We start from the raw sequence: 22,906 nt of genomic DNA on the forward strand, positions 1-22,906 counted from the left end.
TATTTGACCGTGCGCAAAATTAGATAACGCTCGGATTAAGGTCTCACTACCATACAAAAAACAGAAATTTGAACTACAAAAGCAGATATTGTGGTATTTCCAATGACCATGCTGTTTTTCTATCATTAAAAAAAAATGATTACAATCCTGGTCATAGTTGCATTTTTCATTTAATTTTACACTTCTCCATTTTTATGATTTTACTTTAACCTAGATTTTAATTTAATGCCCTCCTTGGACGTCCAATGAGATGACAGCAACAAGACCTGGTTCATAGCACAGGAGCATGGAGGATGGTTACTATGGTTACAACCCTAAACAAACCATCAGTGAACAGATCCAGGGGCAGGCCAAAGCTCTTCAGGCCCTGAAAGCCAACAACCCTGACCTTGGGGGTCAACACAGGTCACCTATCCTATCCTCGGGTCCAGGTTCACTCAATGGCGATGCATCCAGGCCAAGGAAATGGATTAGTAAGTTTTGAAATATGGCAAAATCAATTGTAATTTTTCATCATTTACAGTACCAAAAAACACCTAGGCCTGTTACATTAAAGTTAATATTTTGCCATCCAGTGGTAACTTTCATGGAATCCTTGATTTTGATTGGCTGATGAGCGTTGTTACCATGGTAGTTACCATTGGATAGCAAAGATAGGCCTACCACAATATCAACTTTAATGCAAAGAGGCCCAGACCTGAGCAACTTGCAGAAGGCAACTTGCTCAAAGGCACGAGGCAGATACTAAGTTTCATAATCTAATAATTTGCTTAAAAACAATAATGAAAGTTGGGGTTTCTTTTTTTAATCACCCTGTATATTGCCAAAGACACCCGTCCTGAACTCCAAGCATAATGACCTGAAGCTAGAGAGGCAGCTTGCTCAAAGGCAGGAGGCAGATACCAAATATCATTTGATGTTTTGCTTACAAACAAAAATGACAGGTGTTTTCTTTTTTTTGTTGAAACACTGTACAGTGCCAAAGACACCTGACCTGAGCTCTAAGCAGAATGACCTGAAGCTGGAGAGGCAGCTGGCTCAGAGACAGGAGGCTTACGCCAAAGAGCAAGCATGGACCAAGAAACAGATAGAGAAACTGACCAAAGAGAGACTAAAGTTGGAAGAGGAGGAAAGGAAGTTGGAAGAAGCAAGGAAAAGATGGAACATCCCGTCTCCTCCTTTAGGTGAGTCAAAGCATTGACAGACCCAGTAGCAATTGACACTACCATTTCATGGGCCATATTGTTTGTGCACAATTGTTAGCCAGTCAAAAGTACCAGTATCGTGTCCAACCTGGCTGGATTTGCCATTACACCAATATCGTTTTTGTTTTATGCAGAGGTACCGCAATTACAAACATGTAGCTCAGTTCAGTCAGTTGCAACATCTCCTTCAAATTCTTGAAGAGATCTTAAGCATTCCCATCATTTACGTTTTGTGGAATAAATTTCTCAGATGACTTTCCACAATCAGGGAAATATATTGTTAAGTTTAGACTTTATTTTCTCAAAAATAACGTTTTGCACTGTCGAATCACAAGATACAACAGTTTGGATGATTGCCAATGAAGAAATCTACAGAATTGTATTGTCAGTTCTTCTTAAAATTTACTCTTTTTTTATTGTTCATTTTTTCAAAATTGTAAATATGCCCTCATTTATGAAGAAATCTATTACAAGTGTATATTGTTTATTGTTCACACCAGATCCAATCCTGACACCCACGTCCTCTCAGACCGGTGATCATGAAGAAACTCCTGAAGAGATGCAGCAAAGAATCCAAGGGAATCTGAGAAAAATGAGGTAAGTCTATGTTCTCTCTACTTGGCTGAAAACGAATTTAAATTTTATATCGTCGCTTTGCTGTTAAAACCTTGTATCTCAAATTGAAAAAAAATAGATATATTGAGTGCAGGTCAGAAAAAGCTGTCTTTTAGAAATATGGCAATGGTGGCAACCTCATATTTTCTGAAAATAGTCTCCTTATTCTGGTGGAGAACTCTTTTGAGGCAGAAGAAGGTTGCTATTTTCGTCATATCTATAAAATCTAGTTTTTGCCAGGTTTAAACAGCCCAGTGACAATTTGTATAACACACATTTCCGAAATAGTTATAAATTTACTGTTACTGATGATGGAAGAGTCTATGTCTTTGGGTTAATGCAATGTAAAAGTTGAGAATAAATTGCCACTTTACTGTGTAAACAATCAAAATTTATACAGTAATTGTGTAGTGTTTAAACTCATGTTTCCAGTATGTGTTTTTTTTCCTGTTTTATCATTTGTTCTTGCCTTTCCATTATGTTGAATTCTTGCTTCTTTCGCATATTTTTACAATACCATCTAGGAATGATTATGAGAAAGACAAACGAGAGCTAGATGCATCCATTTTGCAGTCTTCCAAGCATTCATATGAAACAACTCAAGCGATACAATACTACATGGTAAATTCACTTCACAAATAATTTGACTGTCCTTTTGATTATTTAAGATTTGTGTGTGTGGGATGGGGTAAGAATAAGTAAGCTACATGTAAGCCATGGTCCACTTTGAAGATGGCAAACCACATTTGGTACAACATTATTTTCTGGTATGAAACCCTTTCATCCGTTGACATTTTCACTTGTGTAAAAAAGAAGTGTTGTGTAAAAATTGGATAATGTATCATTATTTAATGTTTTTACTGGGTGTTGGCGAAATAACGCTTTAGGGACGTAGTATAAAGTTTATTTGAGGAAATATTGAAGATCGTAGTAGTTTCGTTTTGATTCATGAAGTGTTTATTCATTCAATAGTGAGTAGGATACCCATGGTTGTGGATGTGTCACATCGCCCCACCCTGTTAAAGACCATACTTCAGCTGGGGAGGGGGATTCCCCACCCCTCAGAAAACATTCTTCCCATCTTGGAATCTGAGCAGAGAATTTTCTCCGTTCTTGATCGAGGGGTAAAGAAACCACATTTGGAGGAGAGAATAACATTTGGATGCAGAATTAATGGGACACCACTTGCTATGTATCCAGTAAAGATCAAGAAGTTACAGGTCACTTTTTGTTTTTACAGATGAGAGATATTCTTATAGATGTTGTAAACGAAGTGGTCGATAAGTGCAGTGACAGCTCAAAGTTAAAGAAGAAGAATAACATGACAAGGTGAGACATGGTTTAACAGTTTTTGATTGAAAATAGAATTGAACTTGTTCAAAAATGCTCAATACTGTGATTATTAAATTTGCAGAACAGTGAGAACTTATGTGTAGCAAATTCATCGGCATCAGGGATTTTGTTTCATCAGCAGTTGAATTGGTTTATAGTTTATACATTGGCTAAACAAGGGCTTAACACTAGCACTTGCCCAGATGAGCAAGTAAAGTTTTTCTTTTGGGCTCATAAAAAAATTAAATAAAAACTTTACCTGCAGTGGCTTTGCCTGAGGTGGGAGCTCTGGCTCAGCCCATTTGATGTGCTATCAATTTGGTTAATTGTTAAATGATCTACACAGCTTTTGGTCTGATATTATCCACTTTAATCTAATTCCCATTTAGAAAAATTTGGTCCAGATTTAGTTTCTATTTTTTTTCTCTTTTAGGTTGCTTTTAGCAGCAGCAGAGAAAGACTATGATTTGTCTCAGAATTTCCAGCGCAAGGAAAGAGCCATGCAACTCATATCAGAAGAAGTATTCCTGCAGGTAGTATGATGAAGATGAGATAGATATATTGCATTCAACTGAATTTACAATCATTTTGATGCTTTATATTATTGAAATTTCTTTGTTTTCTCTACCCCTTATGTCCATTCCCTCTACATTGATGTTTTTTAATGTTACAGATCTTTGTGAAAATATTTGAATAGTGAAAATTTACCCTTTGTATGATAAATTAGAGTTGATATATGCTGTGTTATATAGTTGTTATGCGGGGTGAAATGAACAACACCAAACACTAAGCAAACTTTTGGCTGCGTCCTTTAGCATGGATTTCAATTTTTTATTAGCATTTTTTCCCAGTTCTGTCGCTATAGACAAAAGCATTGGGAATCAGGGGAGCTTTCATGAAATATAATGATTTTTCACTGACACTTTTATAAGCTACTGAAATCCTTGCATCAGACTGGCTCAGAACAAATTAGTCAGGGAAAATCACTGACTATTTGCTTTGTGCAACACTCCTCAGGAAAGTGACTGAAATCTGTATGATGCAAAGTCACCCAATGAAAGTAGACATGAAGCTTGCTCATATACCTTATGCAGTGATGTCATCGCTCTGCCATCTTAGAGGCTAAAGCCATTGCCTTGCATGTGTTGGTGATCTGCAGTTGGCCTCTGACAACTCCGTTTACACATATCCCTATATCCTCTGAGTGAGGGCGCTATGAGAAAATGTCCCCAAGTATATCGCTTTAGGGAGCACATCCATATTGTATTGGCAGCGTGCACCCCACGAGCACACCCCCGCTGCGGTAATTAGTGAACAGGATGTTTCTCCCCGCTAGACGCAGCTAGCGGCGGCGCGTTGCTCAGATTAAAGCAGATTAACAGGAATCATTAATCCTAGATTTTATCATTGCAGCTTCTCGCCGCTTGCACGCGGCCAACTTGCAGGCGAATACTCGTACTCAAAATGATGTGCTTCTTTCTAAATCCGTTGGTGAAATGTGCGCGACCGATGCGGCGATTTTCTTGTCCGCCCGACACGAAATGAAGGTATTAAAGTATGAAATATTGAGCTAAAAAGAGTCTTAGATTTTTAGGAAAATACATCTAGTATGTTTCGAGGTGGAAAGATTCATATTGATATTAGTTTTATATTATTTCCCTTGCGTAATAATGATCTATTTCTTCCAACAAAGTACGATCATCACTTATTCTTAATCCGACCCCGACATGAAATAGGGCATAGTATCTTCTAGCAATATCGCTTGCGTGTTTATTTAGGTCCGTTCCGGCACGAAATGAAAGTATAAAAGAATGAAATATTGAGCTAAAAAGTGTCTTAAGAGGTTTTAAAAATATTTCTGGTACGTTTCAATGTGGAAAGATTTGTATTCATGTAACTAAACTTTACGAAATAATAATGTATTTCTTAGAACAATGTACGATAATCGCTTGTTCTTGAATTCGACCAGACAATAATAAAATATATGGAATATTAACAGATAAATGGGTCGTAAATTATTCAGAATATACTTTTAAATAGTTTTAAAGCGAAAGCGGAAAGAATCTAATTACCCTTCGTAGTAATCTACGGTATTTTCCCAAATGTATGATTATCGCTTGAGTGTTTGTTTCCGCTCCGGCAAGAAATGAACCGGGAAATTAAGGTATAAAAGAATGAAATATTGAGCTAAAAGGTATTTTCAATGGTTATAAAGATATTTCTGGTACGTTTCAAGGTGGAAAGATTCGTATTCATATAATCAAACTTGCGAAATATTTATGTATTCTTTGAAAAATGTACGATAATCGCCGCAGTTCGAACAGATATGTAATAAAACAAAATTTATGAAATATTAATAGATTACACGGATCCTAGATTATTCGAAATATACTTTTAAATGGTTTAAAGGCGGAAATAATCTAATTACCTTTTGTAATAATCTACGATATTTTCCAACAATGTACGATTATCGCTTGTGTGTTTGTTTCCGCTCTGGCACGAAATGAAGGTATAAAAGAATGAAATATTGAGCTAAAAAGTGTTTTTATTGGTGTTGAAAATATTTCTAGTTCGTTTCAAGGTGGAAAGATTCGTGTTCATATGATTAAACTTGCAAAATGATTATGCATTTCCTTGAACAATGTCCAATGATCGCTTGTTCTTGAATTCGACCAGACAATAATAAAATATATGGAATATTAACAGATAAATGGGTCGTAAATTATTCAGAATATACTTTTAAATAGTTTTAAAGCGAAAGCGGAAAGAATCTAATTACCCTTCGTAGTAATCTACGGTATTTTCCCAAATGTATGATTATCGCTTGAGTGTTTGTTTCCGCTCCGGCAAGAAATGAACCGGGAAATTAAGGTATAAAAGAATGAAATATTGAGCTAAAAGGTATTTTCAATGGTTATAAAGATATTTCTGGTACGTTTCAAGGTGGAAAGATTCGTATTCATATAATCAAACTTGCGAAATATTTATGTATTCTTTGAAAAATGTACGATAATCGCCGCAATTCGAACAGATATGTAATAAAACAAAATATATGGAATATTAATAGATATGGGTCGTAGATTATTCGAAATATACTTTTAAATAGTTTTAAGGCGGGAAGAATCCAATTACCTTTCGTTGTAATCTGCGGTATTTTCCAACAATGTACGATTATCACTTGCGTGTTTGTTTCCGCTCTGCCACGAAATGAACCAAGAAATGAAGGTATAAAAGAATGACACATTGGGCTAAAAAGTGTCTTAACCCTATCTAGGCCGGGGTATTTTGGGAGTTCCTATGGCCGGGGGGGGGCCTCCCAGGCCCCCCCTAAGATCTCGGCCGTCGACCGCACGATCGCGCCGAAAATTGGCACGCGGGTTGCCTGGGACATAATCTACAAGATTGTATAGTAATTTATTTCATGCAAATCACTATTAAGTGATTATGCTAATTTATGCGTAATTAGTATGCGAAATCATACTATTTCCTCTAACTCCCTAAATAAAGCTCCAAATGTACTAATTTTTGGTATAGAAACTCTTTGTGGTGTCCTTAGCAAGTGTAGATGAAAAAAATTGTGATATCAAATCATTTTCTTATGTATTATATTGTTTTTTGCAATTTCTTATGTATTTCTTTGTTTTTTGGACCTTTTGTTTTTCATTGTTTTTTCAATGAAATTTGTTGGGGACTCTTCTGTGATCATAAAAAGCATAAAATGAATACATTTAGACCAGCAAAACTAAAAATAATCATACATTTATGAATTTTGGTTGAAAACACAATTTGCATTGACTTTGTACACGAAATCACGTTTTTGAGCAATTTTCGGTCTGACATGCACTTACATAATGTTGTGTAATTTCGGAACCACTTACCCGGGTGACACAAAATTGGTCTCAAAAGTTGCGCAAGACTTGAAAGTAAAAATTCAGTGAGCGGCGCAGCCAAAAAATTTCGCACGGCGAAAATATTGCGCGATTCGTTGAGGGGGGGCCTCCGAGGCCCCCCCCCCGGCCTAGATAGGGTTAAATGGTTTTGAAAATATTTCTGGTACCTTGCTAGGTGGAAAGATTCGTGTTCATATAATCAAACTTGCAAAATAATTACGTATTTCTTTGAACAATGTACGATAATCGCTTGTTCTTGAATTCGACCAGAAAACAAAATATATGGAACATTGACAGATAAGATGTGTCCTAGATTATTCGAAAATAGTTTTAAGGCGGAAATAAAATAACTTTTCTTCGAACAATGTACGATGATAGCTTGTTCTTGAATCCGACACGACATGAAATGACGCAAAATATTTGGCATGTTAATAGATAAAACAGGCCGTAGATTTCTAAATAGTTATGAGGCGGAAAGCATCTGACTGCCTTTCGCAATAATCTACGGTATTTTCAAACAATGTACGATTATCGCTTGTGTGTTTATTTCTTCTCCGACACGAAATGAAGGCATAAATGTACGAAATATTGAGCCAAAAACTGTCTAATAAATTATTTTATAAATACTTCTAGTACGTTTCAAGGTGGAAGAATTCATATATATCTAATTAACCCTGCTTAAAAAAGCTATTTCTTCCACCAATGCACGATAATCGCTTGTTCCTGTTTTAGAATGATATAATTCACCTTGCCATTAATTTGATGGTTCAAATTACAAAATTTGTGATTTTATGCCCTAATATTTGATGCAAAAGTATTCAAGTAATTTCATTTCATTTTAATACTTTGACAGGTTACAGCTAAGATGTGCCTTGAGACCGTACAGGAGTGGATGAGCACAGAAGACTATGTGAAATCATCAATCCAGAAACTAATCATCAACTCAGCAGAGGTAAAAGATGAAATATATATTCATTAATTTTTCGGTTTATATTGTCAAGTTATAGGCATGCAAGATTTTAAGATAATTTTAGATATGTTTTATGCCAGTAATATATCTTTGCTGCAATGTTTTGAATTTAGAATTAACGAAAAGAAAGAACTAAAAAAAAATAATTTTTTTTTCTTATTTCCAGTAATCTGCCTTTAACAGTGTACCAATGTTCTATGATCTCTCCCCTCCCCCAAATATTTATTTTTATTTGTATTTATGATAGGCTATAGCCACAAACAACAAAGAAGGCAGAAAAGACGATGACCCTGCTTATGACCTCATCACAGCAACCTACTTCCATATGTGCAAGGAAAGACGAAAAAAGAGGTGAGTTTTTTTTTTTTTTACTGCATTTTGCTCTACTAATGTATTGCCTGTATTATGTGAAGTATAATTTTTTGGTCAGGTACATGGATTTTCTTAAAAAAGTGGACTTTTGGTACATCTTTTTGACCAAATAGTTTCCAGCCATTACCACCCTACTTACACATGATTTCATTGCCGTCCAATCCAGTGGTGTATTGAAGCATTAGAACAGAGATTTAATCTGAAATTTTAGACATGCATGTCCCACACATGTTGGATATACTATACATGTCGGACATCTTTCTTTTGCATTAAACTTTACTTTTTTTTACCAGATTTTATATTTATTCACTGAAATTAGGGCAAGGAGAAGGACAACAAACTAATGCTTACGTCGCAAAATGATTTTTTTTTTGCTGCATTTGTGTACAAATGCAGTGTGAGCCAAGTATCACACCATGCAAAAGTTTTATAATGAAATGAAAAAACTGCAATGCAATTTAGTGACTATGCACATAAATTAAAGAAAATGAAGAAGTGTGTTAGTGCCCCGTGGTAAGGCATGTATTCTCTTACCAGGTCCATTGGAGGGTAGTTGCCTTCCACCGAAGAGTTTTCCTTGCAAGCTGTTGAAATACTCACCACTACAAATGGGACCATAATTGGAAAATTTAATTGAAGATTAGTATTGATTTTGAAGATATTGGTGAAACAAAGTAATATATTATTGTTCTTGTTACAGGCCTACAGTTTGGAAACACACCCAAACTGTTCACTACATAGACTCAGAGAATGACAGTGTCTTGTGAGTATTTAAACAAAAAGTGTTTCTCTTGTCTCTCCTTTATACAATACATTCACCCAGTAATATATAGGGAGAGTACTCATAAAGAGCTAAGTTTTTAAATTTAAATTCCTAGTTTTGTGTGGTATATGAAGGCATCTTCCCACTAGTCGGATCTTGCTTATCTGATGTGCTCTTTTGCATATTAATCCCATGAATGCTCAAGGCACCTAACAATTCAAATATAAACATCACTATTAGAGAAGAAAAGAAAAAGATACATTCATAGATGAATAGAAATTAAAATGCAATTCAAATGGAGCAGATTCAAATATGCCAATGAAGTTAGCCATTGAATATTGTGCAACGCCTACTTAGCTTGTAGTACGCAAGCAAATGGTTGGCTGAATGTCAAACATTTGTACCGTTGTACACACGACGTGCCATCCAAAATGCACGGCTTTAGGAGGTGACATCACAATATGATTTAATTCATTGCGCTCAGTAAAAATGAAGGTGCAATGCACACATAGTTGCTGGCTATATTATATGTGCAATGCTGCCCAAGATCATGTGTGCTTGTGGGATTTTGCTTTCAATATATTTTGCTCCCTATTCATAGATTACTGCAGGGAAAAAGTCTTGTTTTATATTCATATTTTCGCTATATTCTGAGGCGCTGTACAACACAAGTAGCGAATATTCTTATTCACGCAATGGTGCGAGATTTCGCATTTGGTGAAAGAGACGCTCTATTCAACTTGGCTAAACGCCTTGTTGTATAGAGCATCTTTCTTTCACCTCATGCGAAATCTCGCACCATCGCACTCATGCCTATTCGCTATTTGTATATTTTGTATGTCTTTTTTGACACACTCCCATAACTATTGTATTTAATTCATTCAGTAATTTAGCACCTCCATCATTCTTTGGCTTCTAGGTTTAACATGCAGTTTAGATCAATTGTACTAAGTAACAATCAGATTCAAATTAAAAATTAAGAGGTATATTGGTTTACAGCATTACATATGATTATTATTTTTGAAATATTTAAACCTCATGATATTGTCTATTACAACCCCTTCCCTTCCTTTAACACATCCAATCACTTGGGCTTGTGATTCCATAGGCTCCAGTGTAATCCACAATTCTTCCCACTTACAACAAGAAATCTTCACTTGCTATTTCCTAGGTCTGGGGTTACAACTGATCATGATGTCACCAAACTAAACATGTCTAGACTTGTTCCTGTCCACCTCTGGACGGAAAAACGATACACACTTTCCCTGGAATACTACATCAAACGAGAGAGGGAGCATTGGCAGGTAAAATATTGTCCTCTTTGTTGTTGTCATTGTTTTCATTGTTATCACCATCATTATTATTATCTGAGCTGCCAAGTATCTCTGATAAGATTGAAAATTGAATGTAAATTCCAGCTGCTGTGATGATCACAAAATTAATTTGGCCAGAATCTAACACTTCAAACGATATAATTTGCACCTTCTCAAAATACATCATGAACGGCTGAAAATTCTCCTATATAATATATCTGGAATGTCCCGTCTCTAAAGACCCGATCTTTTCATGAAGCAAGAAATAATTCTTGTTGACCAGGAAATATTGCATGCTTAAATGAGATATAACAGCCATCTTCCTGTTTCTGATATTATTATGGTTTTCAAGAAATTTAGCATCACATATTTTCTTGCACCTAAAAGTTTGGTGAACTGAAGATTTCCATGTTTTATCATTATATTTCAATTCTTCCCTGTTTCTTTTTGTTGACTTCCCAGCCTGAACGTATGACCATTCACCCATCCAACATCGGTGTAACCAAGAGAGTATTTGGGGTATTGACCATAGCGGTCTCACCCTCACAGAGAATGATAGCAATGGGAACTGTAAGAGGTAGGTTCAAATCTTCATATTATTTTATATTTTTTTCAATCAACAATTTAAATAAGAAAATGGCTATGGGAACTGTAAGAAGTTGGCTTAAATTACTTGCATATTCTTTTGTATTTCTTCTTGGTCATTGGTGAGAAATGGAATTTGAGTGAGAAAGGTCAGGTTCGAATGACTCTTCCCCCAAAAAAATTGTATGTATAAATTAAACATTCTATGACCACATCATTAGTATGAATATGGACCATATGATAGTGAACTGTTTCAGAAAGCAACATAAACACCCAGATCACTTTGTCAGTTATGCTTGATTCCATTATTTTCACCAGCCCTTGTAGATGTTTCATAAGTAAGTTAAATTGACTTTACCCACGACTGGTGACCCTTTCTCAGGAGATAGATCAACACTGATCAAAATTTGGGGTATGTCTTTCACTACAAGAAAAGGTCACCAGTCGTGCATTAAGTCATGAACGACTTACAAACAGCTTTATGAAACAGCCCCACTGGTAAGTGGGGGCGTTGTGGTCTAGTGGTTACGACTCTTGTCTTTCAATCGGAGGGACCCGTTCGAATCCCAGCCATGGCGTATTTTCCTTCAGCAAGAAATTAATCCACATCATGCTGCACTCAACCCAGGTGAGGTAAATGGGTACCCGGCAGGATTAATCTTTGAATGCACCAAGCGCATTTAGCTGCTGGAGCTACAGCGGGGGTAATATATAGTGCGCCATTGAATAGGCAACTAGGCAATCGGCGCCTCATAATTACTCTTTTTTTATTGTTTTCTTACTAAACTGGGTCATGTTTAATAAAGATTTGCTATAGTAACAAATGCACTAGTTCTTTGACCAGTACTATCAGCCAATCCAGTCAAATGATTTCAGTAGCTTTCAACAGATATTGTTTTTTAGTATAACAAGTTTTATGAAATGGGCCCCTGTACTTTCTCTTCACCAGGTGATATATTTGTCTTTGATCTTTGGTACGACTCCCCGAATCCTGTCCGCTATATCAAGAACGAGGGCGCTTCGTCGGACGGAGTCATGCACATCTCTTGGAGCCTCGACAGCAATCGCATCATCACTCTCAATGAATCGGTAGGTTCTTAAACCTTTTCTGTTTCCATATCATTATCTAATTGGAGTTGCATTGCATGTCGGCATTTAAGCATGACTATAAAACACACTCTTTGTGAACCACCACAGGCCCCTTCTTACAAAGAATTGCTACTGATCCGGTCAATATCAGCTAAATCCTTTGATATTATATAAATGCATATTTTAAAAGTGATCTTTAATTATGAAAAATCATTTGCGCATAAGCCATTGTTTCTTCCTTTCATTGTGCTCCTTTTTGTTTATGTTTGTACAAGGGGACAGATTTAATACCTTTTGATTAGAATATTGAATTTAAAAAGAGGTTTATTCCCCCACCTTGAATTTTCAAGCATGGATGCACACTCAATGTCATTGCTGTTGGTGCATACTTGTTTGTGCTCATTTTAGTGTGCTTAAAAATCTAGGGGTTTTATACCCCTAATAATAATAGTTGTAGGCCTATGTTCTTATTATGACTTTTGTCTTTAATGTTCTTTTTTTTGTCCAGGGGTCTGTGTTCATGTGGTCATTACACCCTGGTGGCTCCAACATCAAAGACATCAGAAGCCTGGAGTTCAAAGACTCTAGTGATGAGATAGCGCCCTCTCAGTTGACCCTTCTCCTAGCCCTAGACTCTGATGCAGATGACTTTGACTTCCACGAAGGTGAGTGCAGTTTTGCTGGTAGGGAGATGATGATCTGACTGGATTTAAATCATTGAAATGCAGTCTTTGAAATGTATTCCTCAAAAGGTAATCCTTGAAATGTATTCCTCAAAAGGTAATCCTTGAAATGCATTCCTTGAAATTTACTCCTTGAAATGTAACGTGTGATCCTTCAAACTGACTCCTTGGAATGCGATTCCTGAAATGCAATGTATTTGAAAGCGCCATTGCTAAAGCCAGGATAATTATGCTGCATTGTTGTACTTGAGCAGCAAAAAGGTAACTGCAAATAAGCATGAATACAGATAATTATGATTGTCTGATTTTTCTCTCATTGTTCAGTGTTAAGAACATATGTGTAGGGGAACTTATTTATTTATTTATAAGTCTTTTTTTAGTAGGGTGGCTCCATCAGTAATTGATATACTGTTGTCCTTGGAGGCCCTACAACAAAAATACAAACATATCACAAACATGAGTATAAACAGTGTACAATGTAAGTTGAAACAAACAAACTGTAAAGAAAAGAACAACACAAGGGGCCAGTTTATAAATTAAGACTGTTATAACGCCAAAATAAAAGACTAAATGAGGATTCGGATCGAGTATTTCTTTAAAAATTAGGTAAATTGTTCCAATTGAATGCACCAGCAAAAGAAAAACTTTGTTTGCCCATTTCTGTTCGAACTCTGGGCAAAATCAATCCTGTGCTTTGTGCACTACGAGTACGAATACTATGTACAGTTTTAGATTTTTTAAAGATACTTAACAAATAGGCTGGATTTTGTTTAAGAAAAACAGAGATTTTGATTAAGAAAAACAGAGATTATCATTTTACATTTACAATATTTCCATCTATCTTCGATGGTTAGTGGTCTGCACTAGTATTATTATCATTATCATCATCATTATAAGGAGGAGTATTATTGTTATCATTATCATCATTATCATTATATCCTTTTTAGGTCCATTAGCCAGGAGTAGAGCTCAGACTGAGTCTCAGACACCAGTGGTGACTGCCTTTCATCCGTCACACACTCTTATTGGATCTCAGGTAAACTATATTGGGGGAGAGGGGGATTTAGGTGGGGGGGGCTCAGACTGAGTCTCAAAGCCCCGGGGGGGGCACTCAGTATATAATGCATAGTGGGTATGTGCCGCGGAGGGGACCCCCATTTTCACACTCAAATTTCCGTTCCAAGGCATAGCATTTTTGCCTTGTTGAGAAAAAGAACAAAGAAAGCCGCTCCAAGGCATAGCATTTTCTTCTTATCGAGAAAAAAGAAGAGGGAAATCCGCTCCAAAGCTTCGCATATTTTTCGTTACGCCGCTCCGATCGCATTGAATGAGTCGAATTTTGGTGAAAAGCGGCCGCAGAGCTCCCCCGGCGGAGGCCGCGCTAGCTGCATCATGCACGCATGACCGTTCCATAGGGATGCATACGCACTCACACGCTGGCGATCCGTTCCAAGGACCCCCGTTTTCACAAACATTTGTCGTTCCGAAGCCCGTTCCGAGGACCCTCCTTTTTACAATAAGCCCGCTCCAAGGCCCCGTTTTTTGTCTCGCCCGCGGCACACCCCCACCACATTTTTGGTCGAGTGCCCCCCCCGGGCTCAAAGCACTCTCTCTTTGGATCTCGGTAACTACTGGTATATTGGGGAGGGAGGGGTATAGATCTTGGAGGGGTGGTAGAACCCAGACTGAGTCTCAGACACCCATGGTGACTGCCTTTCATCCGTCACACACTCTCATTGGATCTCAGGTAAACTATATTAGGGGGAGGGGGGATCTAGGTCGGAGTGGGGGGCTCAGAGTCTCAAAGCATGCTCTCTTTGGATCTCTGTAGCTACCGGTATATTGGGGAAGGAGGGGTATAGATCTGGGGAGGGGGGGCTCAGACTGAGTCTCAGACACCCGTGGTAAGTGCCTTTCATCCATAACACACTCTCATCAGATCTCAGGTAATTTCACTGGGTTTGGTAAATATTGTATGTACAGTAGTAAATAACACTTCACTTTATTGGTCAGATAGTGTGAATTAGACATGCTCTACTGCATATCAATTAATGGCATTGCATGTTAAATATCATTCAAGGGTGTCAATGGGGTGGGGAGGGGTGAAGAGAGGACACTTTAAAAAAATCATTGCAGCATGTGGGAGAGGTTTGTCTCCCCCCATTGAGAAACTAAAACTCTCACAAAATCGCCTTTTATATGATTTCACGTAAGCAAGATATTTGTTAGGCTTAACTCTTTGTGGAACACCCTCAAAAGTAATGTAATGTTTCCATCTTATGACCAATACATTGTCTCTTTTATTCTACAGAATAGTCTCATGGTCAGTTTTGAGAGTGGAGACATCTATAAGTGCAATGTAGAACAACAGATAACAGAAGATTCAGAAAGCTTCCAGAATTCAGAGAATGTCATGCTTCCCAATGTGAGTATTTTCTAAAATGGCAAAAAGAAGCTGCTGAAAACTGCTTATCTAAAAAAAGAGAGCCAATGGAGTAAATTAGAGAGTCAAAAGGGGCCTAAGCTTTCAATCCTATCATAATCTTCGTTGGAGGCAAAATGACAAACATATAAAGTGGAACAACCATAATATAGACCACAGACATTCAACAGCAACACTAGAAACAAGGAGACAAAAGGGGCATTAGTGAGTAGAGATGACCAATCAGGTTAATGAAGGGGGTGAAAGAAAAAGAGTAGGCAGACACAAAGGGAAGTTAGTGTAAGTAAGGCCAATGAAAGACCTCAAGCCAAGAGGGATTAAGATATGAGGCAGGCATATTTTCTAAAATGAAATTATCCCATATGCACATAATGAGCTGGGCCCCGTCTTACAAAGAGTTATGATTGATCCAATCAATCGTGACTCTATGGAAATCCATCAGTGTCATAATTTTTTCTACAGGAAATTTGCTAAAATGTCCTTTTTAAACAAAGGAGAACACAGAACACACCAAATTGTCAAGAAATCAATGAATTTATGGATATACATTCATATCTAGATATTTTTTTGAACAAACATGCATTTCATACGTTGACTTTGCTGGCTTTCCATAGTTGTGATTGATCGGATCAATCACAGCTCTTTGTAAGACAGGCCCCAGGTTTTACATCAGTCTCCAAGTTGGTAATTCATTATTTGATAACCTTTTTGATGATTATCCTGTAATTAATGGTATCAAAATCCAAGCTGATCTCATTCACTGAATCACACATGCATGGATTAACTTCATCGAGAGTAGAAAAGTTTACTTTTTCGCAGAATGAGATGTATATCTCTATCTCTAAGCTGATAAGGTCAAGTAGTGGAACTATTTTTTCGTGGTACTTAGAAAAGTGGAATTCATTAATCGTATTGCTTTCGTCATGGTTGTGAGCATCTAGTGGACACAGTGAGGACGTGAGCCAGCTAGTCCCTCTGTGCCTCATTGATTATGTATATCTGAAGAAACCTTAATGGTATGATGGTATGCTTCAAAATTATTTTGTGAATGTCTTGATATATGAGCGTCTTTTCAGTCTGTAAAAGTTGAGAAATTCCAGTTTCACCTAAAAGTTCCCCACTATGATTGCAACAGTAGCTGTTTTTTTTAAAATATATTTTGATGATAAAATTTGCCTCATTGATTATGTATATCTGAAGAAACCTTAATGGTATGATGGTATGCTTCAAAATTATTTTGTGAATGTCTTGATATATGAGCGTCTTTTCAGTCTGTAAAAGTTGAGAAATTCCAGTTTGACCTAAAAGTTCCCCACTATGATTGCAACAGTAGCTGTTTTTTTTTAAATATATTTTGATGATAAATTTTCAAGTTAGTTTCTTCATCTATTTGATTAATTTCAAAGATTGTGCCTTAATTATTTTTTTTCTTTTTGACCAAGGTTCAAGGAGCAGGGGACACAATCGGACAAGACATTCCAGTGGAACTCTTCCGGGCTCACAAGCATGCCGTTATTTACCTTGGTTACGTTGGTAACTATGGCAACATGATATCCGTGGATGTCAAAGGTTATATCTTCATCTGGAAGTACACCAGGTAAGAAGATATGATACGATACTGAGCCATGCTTCATGGACATTTGGTAGAGCAGTGACCTCACAAATTATCAGTGTTTTATTAAGTGCTTCTACGCAGTATCTACAATCAAGGGCGCCCTCTGTGTTAAAGTCCCAAACTTCATGAAAATGGTCAAAATGACACGAAACGTATATTCTCTTAAAGTTGTAATTAACACAATGTATTGCAGCCGTGTTCAACTGTTTTGTGTTTGTACTTTGATTTAATTCAATAATAGCCTAGAAACATGGAGGGTGCCCTCTACAAACAAGGGTGCATAAGATGATTTCCCATTTTACAAAGAATTCTCTGAATGATGATTTCACATTTCAAGTAGCATATATTACTCAAATTATATAAATATTCAATTGATCGCATACAGTATATCATTTTTTAAACACACTGGTGCCTGATTAGCATGGTACTTAATTCAAGGTGAAAGAACAAAAAGTTTGATCAATCTAGAAATTTTTTTATATGACACAACTGTATTCGATAAGTCTCACTGATATTTTAAAAGTAAGAAATTCCATGTTAAATTTCAGTATATTGTAATATGAATATATCCAATTGATTGTCTTTATATCTATTTCAAAATTAATGACACAAGTGAAAAATTGTATCACTGTACTCTTTTTACATTTAAAATGATAAAACTTTAATACATGTAAATACATAATTAGGAAAAAAAGGAAGTTAGGAAGTTCATGTTACATGACTCCTGGCCTTTTAATGAAATGTCAACAATTCAAATACGGAATTCCATCTACCAATATCAGTATTCTATTTCATACTTCTATGAATTTCCAATAGATTCTCTTAAATTTATTATGAAGCAACATCCATGCACAAAATGAAATTTTAATAAATATATTTCAGACAGCTCTTTGTCTCTGACCGGAAGTTCATGTTACATGACTCCTGGCCTTTTAATGAAATGTCAACAATTCAAATACGGAATTCCATCTACCAATATCAGTATTCTATTTCATACTTCTATGAATTTCCAATAGATTCTCTTAAATTTATTATGAAGCAACATCCATGCACAAAATGAAATTTTAATAAATATATTTCAGACAGCTCTTTGTCTCTGACCGTATTTCACTCATATTTTCATATAAGAAACTGCATTTTGATATATTTCATCCTCATATTTCATGTGTGATGGAATATTCAATTCATCCTCTGTAACTGGAAAGAGACAATATTGACATGAGATATTTTGACAGCAACATTTACAGAAATAGAAGATAGTAAGACATACACATGTACATTCAAGGAATAACATCTGGTAATGTGTTATTTCACACAACTTCAAGTTGAATTTCCTTGATAGCAAAAATCAATTTATATAGGCTGAATCAATGAACCAAGATAATCTATTCTAATATATAAATATTTCAGTTCTGATGAAAAAATTGTATATTCTGACTTCATATATTTGAGAAGCCTATGATTTCATCTTGTCTTTCTAGCTGTGAGCAGTATATCCTAAATATCATCACATTTCTCCAGTTCTTAAAAAGTTGCAGTGATTATTATTATTATTATCGTAATACATCCAAAATTGAAGTATATCAAACAAAATACTAATTGAATGTAGTTATTACAGATTATCTAGTACTTAGTAAATTAAGTAACAGTATTCTTCTAAAAAAGGGACCCTGAAGAGGTTTTGAGATGCACCCGAGGAAGTACATGTATAAGTTTGCAAAGGTTATTGCAAAATTTAAATAAAATCTTACTCAAGGAACGTGCACAGATCCCTAACATTGCTCTCTGCTAGATTTGTCCAATATTGACGCCTGTTTTCTGGCATCTTGGGACAAAGTGTTGCCACAATCTTGGCTTTCTTTGAAGCAGGGATCCCTCGTTCAGTTTGCCGTTTTGCTGGGATGATCAGTTTGTGCTTGACTTTTAAAAAGTCAAACTCAACCTGATCCTCTGAGAAGCGCTTCCTATAACGCAATTTGCGCAAACCTTTGCAGAATTCTGCTTCGACAATCGCTGTCAAATGTACAGGGGTGGTCCGGAATGAGCGCTTCCCAGAGGACCAATCACGAAACTCGTCAATTAAAAGAGTGATTACCTTCAGATTCTTTCTTGCACTTTTGATAGTGTCGATAAGCTCATCGTAATCAAAGATATTGTGCCGTTTTCTTAGTTTCTGTTCATTATTACCGTGAACAGAATCGGCAGCATTATGCGTATGACACTTGGTGAGGTAGCGCAGTGTAATCATCTCACAATTTACAGATGGGTCATTCACAATTGTAACCAGCATTGTGAACAATGTATAGTTCTTGTTCTGCGGGCCACAGTTATCACACCACAGGACATTTCGGTGTGCATCACGATTTGCGCGGAGGAGGGCATGTACAGCGCTTGCAACATTCTCTGCACACCTTCCTTCAATGCTCTCATTCCACATCATGCAATAGCTTGGCCCATGATTGGAACCCATCTTGGCAAAGGTTTCGTTAAAAACCACTAGCCTACTAAGGAAGAATGCGTCTTTGAATGACGGTATTCTCGGCAAAATTAGTACCTTCTGCATATCCATCGAGAAGCAAACTAAATCGTCAGGATGTTGGGCCGTCATATCCTCATCATATTTTTCTGTTGCTTCTTGAGATTTTTCTTTGTGCAGGTTGTACATATTTTCTTCGTCGTGCGTAGGCTCCTGGATACCAGCGGAATCCTCGCATTGCGAGCACTTCTCTTCTTCTGGCATCGCATTGGAAATGTTCATTTCGCGAAGTGTCTGCCGATACACCTCAATCCCACAGTAGCCTGGAAATTTCCTGTTAAAGTCAGAATACATGTCACGCAAAGTAACATCCCGTGGGATGTACCTGACATTCGGAGCATGTTCCCTCCTGTAATGATTAACCTGGGGATGATACGTTTCAACATGTTCCTTGATGGTATTCCGGTCAATACTGTGAGCGTTGTGGTTGATTCCACGAAGATCACGCCAAGCTGATTGGAGTGGCAAATGGACAATTTTCTTTACCAGCTCTGTAATCACTCGATCACTCGTGAATCCAATGGTGCTGAGAAGAAACCTTTGACATACAGCTAGTCTGCCGCCATTGTGCGGAAGTGTATACCGTCGGGAGTGTGATGGACGTGGGTCCGTTGAGTTGATCGTCCTCCGTCGCACGTCCATGATGGAGATACAACTAGCAAGCCAATTCTGCCGGTGCACGTATGGCATGGAAAAAGAATGGCATGAGAAGCTGCATTTTGCACCACACGCTCTTGGAATGAGAGGATGCTTCTCCATTGATTTAATCTAGGCCTAGTCGTCTAACGTTAGACTTCTATCTAGATCTAGGTCTCAATTGTGAAGTCTAACTCATAGCCTTAGAAGTTAAATCTAGATGTAGGCCTAGGCTAACATGTCTAACGTTAGATTCTAGGCCTAGATCTAGATCTCGACTCTAGATCTAGACTCTCTTTAGATCTAAGTTAGATTATCTCCCAGAAAGCACCACCGCCACTGACAATGGCGGCTTAGCAAAGCCAAAGGCAAAGGCCAAAGCAAATCTCTACCTAGAAGACCTAGATCTAGCCTAGGCCTATGTTACAGGTGCCATTCTGTCACTCGCACATCGAGTCAAGCAACCCATTCTCGACATGATGCTCATCTTGTCTAAATTAACGTTAGGCCTAACGTTAGGGCCTAGGCTGTTGGTATTTTACTTCATCTTGATAACTTTTTCATCTTTACAACAAATCTAAGGAGAAAATATCTTAACTTACCGATTTAATGAATCTCCGGGTGTTTTATTTAAGGCCAGAGAGACCATCAATTTGCCCCTCCAAAACATATCTGCAGCAGACAGCTGCTAGCTCCTACACTGACACTGACTAAATTTATAGTTGTGAGTTGCAGCGCAGTGCTGCATTCATTTGCACTGCAAGCAATGCATGCAAAATTATGCTAGTCAGGTCTGATGGGTGAGCCTTAACCCATACTTGCTTCAAATTTTCATTTTTAATCTTATCAGCATTTACTTCAAATTTCTGACTCTCTTAGACAATTCGAGTTTTATAATTTACTTATAAAGAGGTTTTTTTAAAGACAACATGCTTTACTGAGAAATAAAAGCAAAATAAAATCCAAACATACAAATTAAAGTCTAGTAAAAGACTAGCTTTGTAGATACTGCGTTTTTCCATGGGGAAAAGCCTCATCATGTAGATACTGCGTTTTTCGGTGGGGAAACCGTAAGTTCAGTGTAGATACTGCGTTTTGCAGTTACTGAAAAGTGGGTTTCCCAAAAGAAATTCAGAAAAATGGATGTGTCACATGAAAAAGGGATGTTTACTGACTGTTTTTATGAAAAAAAGTGAAAATTGAAAAAAATGTCAGATTCTGCGTTTTTCCATGGGGGGGGGGGGCAGTAGAATAATGCTGCAGAATTAATGATATCATTATGCCCCTCCTCCAAGTCACTGTAGGATTAAAGTGCAAACTTGAAAGGAAGGTGGATGATATGAAGATTGAGGGGCATGACGCTGGATTATAATCATAAACTACTCATTTTCTTCTTTTCATCATTTGCAGGAGGAAAATCAGTCACTACGGTTGGTTTGAGCCACTCGAAAAGTACTGGTTAGAGATGGCGGATGAGCTCTATGTGACAATCAACAATGAAACACCTGAAGTAAATATATTCATTGCAATGATAAACACTTGAACTTCAAAATGAATCACTTGTCCCTCAATTGTCTTTCAAAATAATCTTGTGATTCTGCTCTTCAAAGCCTTTTCATTATTATTTTTATAGTTAATTCAAATCTTTGTAGATGAAAATCTACGGTGAGTTTACTTGTACTAGATACTGAACCAGTTTCCTTTGTCTTTCTTTTCTTTTGTCTCTGTCACATTACATACAGTGCAATATTACAAAAAAAGGTAACCCTGATACATGAAGGCTTTTGTTGAAAGATCATTGAATATTACATTTTAAATTTACAAAAATATAAAAGAGCATCTCTACAGATTTATTGACACCCTACTTGTAACTCTTAAATCACTCTTTCATTTTTTTCAAACTTTTGGCAAGTATATGTAGGGCTAAGATGAATTTTCAACTAATTCCTCAGCTGAATGATTTCTTTGTTAATGATTTCTTTGTTAAAAGGTGTGATCTGTTTGAATAACCCTTGTTTGAATAAGTTTGAATAACTTATGCTAATTATGAATGTAAGGCTAGAAGGGTTGCTATTCTAAATACTTACTGATCAGTGTAAATTCACTGCAACCATTTAAACAAAAGTGTAAAATAAAAACAGAATCTGTACCTCTTCTCTCATATTGATAGATTTATCTAATCTTGGTGTCAGTGGTACACATAAGGTATTAATGCTAATATAGGGAATTTCTTATTTATATTGAAGTCAGTGTGAATTCTAATATTCAATGATTCTTTCATATTAGTCTGGCTTCTAGTAGATATCAATTGCCTGTATTTTGATACACACTGTATATATCACTGATACTAAATTGTTAATTTATGAATCTTTGTATTATGTAATATATGTAGTAAATGATTACAACCTCAAATTAATTGATGTTAGTTGAAATAGTCAGACAAAGGATTAAAATTATGAATTAATATTGAAATAACTTCTTTCCGTTCCTCCATCTGAAGATATACTTCAGTGATGACTATGTCCTAGAGAAAAAGAAGATGAAGGGAAAGAACAAGGATAGAATGAAGAGAGAGCTGGAGGAGGACAGGAAGGAAGCTGAGCTGGATTGGGATGATATGAAGATCAACCAAGTTTGGTTTAAAGATTTCAATAAGAAACTGAACAGGGAGGTGAGTTGGTCATCCGATCACTTAACAATTGTTTACATCTGTAACAATGATTCTAACCATGGCCCTGTCTTGCAAAGAGTTGCGATCAATCCGATCAACCACAACAACAGAAAGCCAATAACGTCATCTAAACTGCATGTCTGTTCATACTATTTTCTGGACATGATGTACATTCATTGTTTTCTTGA

General features: G+C 36.7%; 1 protein-coding gene across 1 annotated transcript in view; it reads left to right on the forward strand.

The window, feature by feature from the left end:
* Positions 1-215: 215 nt before the first annotated feature.
* LOC121429797 overlaps positions 216-22,906 on the forward strand; it is a 28,096-nt gene continuing 5,405 nt past the window's right edge. Inside the window, exons 1-18 of the mRNA XM_041627030.1 lie at positions 216-473; positions 978-1,184; positions 1,706-1,802; positions 2,345-2,441; positions 3,061-3,149; positions 3,586-3,685; positions 7,896-7,994; positions 8,260-8,363; positions 9,085-9,147; positions 10,319-10,451; positions 10,923-11,037; positions 11,995-12,134; positions 12,643-12,799; positions 13,765-13,853; positions 15,129-15,242; positions 16,703-16,857; positions 21,458-21,557; positions 22,548-22,718. Of these exons, the coding sequence (XP_041482964.1) occupies positions 287-473; positions 978-1,184; positions 1,706-1,802; positions 2,345-2,441; positions 3,061-3,149; positions 3,586-3,685; positions 7,896-7,994; positions 8,260-8,363; positions 9,085-9,147; positions 10,319-10,451; positions 10,923-11,037; positions 11,995-12,134; positions 12,643-12,799; positions 13,765-13,853; positions 15,129-15,242; positions 16,703-16,857; positions 21,458-21,557; positions 22,548-22,718 (2,217 nt within the window). The 5' untranslated portion in view covers positions 216-286. The remainder of the gene's footprint in view (positions 474-977; positions 1,185-1,705; positions 1,803-2,344; positions 2,442-3,060; positions 3,150-3,585; positions 3,686-7,895; positions 7,995-8,259; positions 8,364-9,084; positions 9,148-10,318; positions 10,452-10,922; positions 11,038-11,994; positions 12,135-12,642; positions 12,800-13,764; positions 13,854-15,128; positions 15,243-16,702; positions 16,858-21,457; positions 21,558-22,547; positions 22,719-22,906) is intronic.

This window comes from Lytechinus variegatus, chromosome 16 (genome assembly GCF_018143015.1).
Source record: "Lytechinus variegatus isolate NC3 chromosome 16, Lvar_3.0, whole genome shotgun sequence".
Taxonomy (NCBI): domain Eukaryota; kingdom Metazoa; phylum Echinodermata; class Echinoidea; order Temnopleuroida; family Toxopneustidae; genus Lytechinus; species Lytechinus variegatus.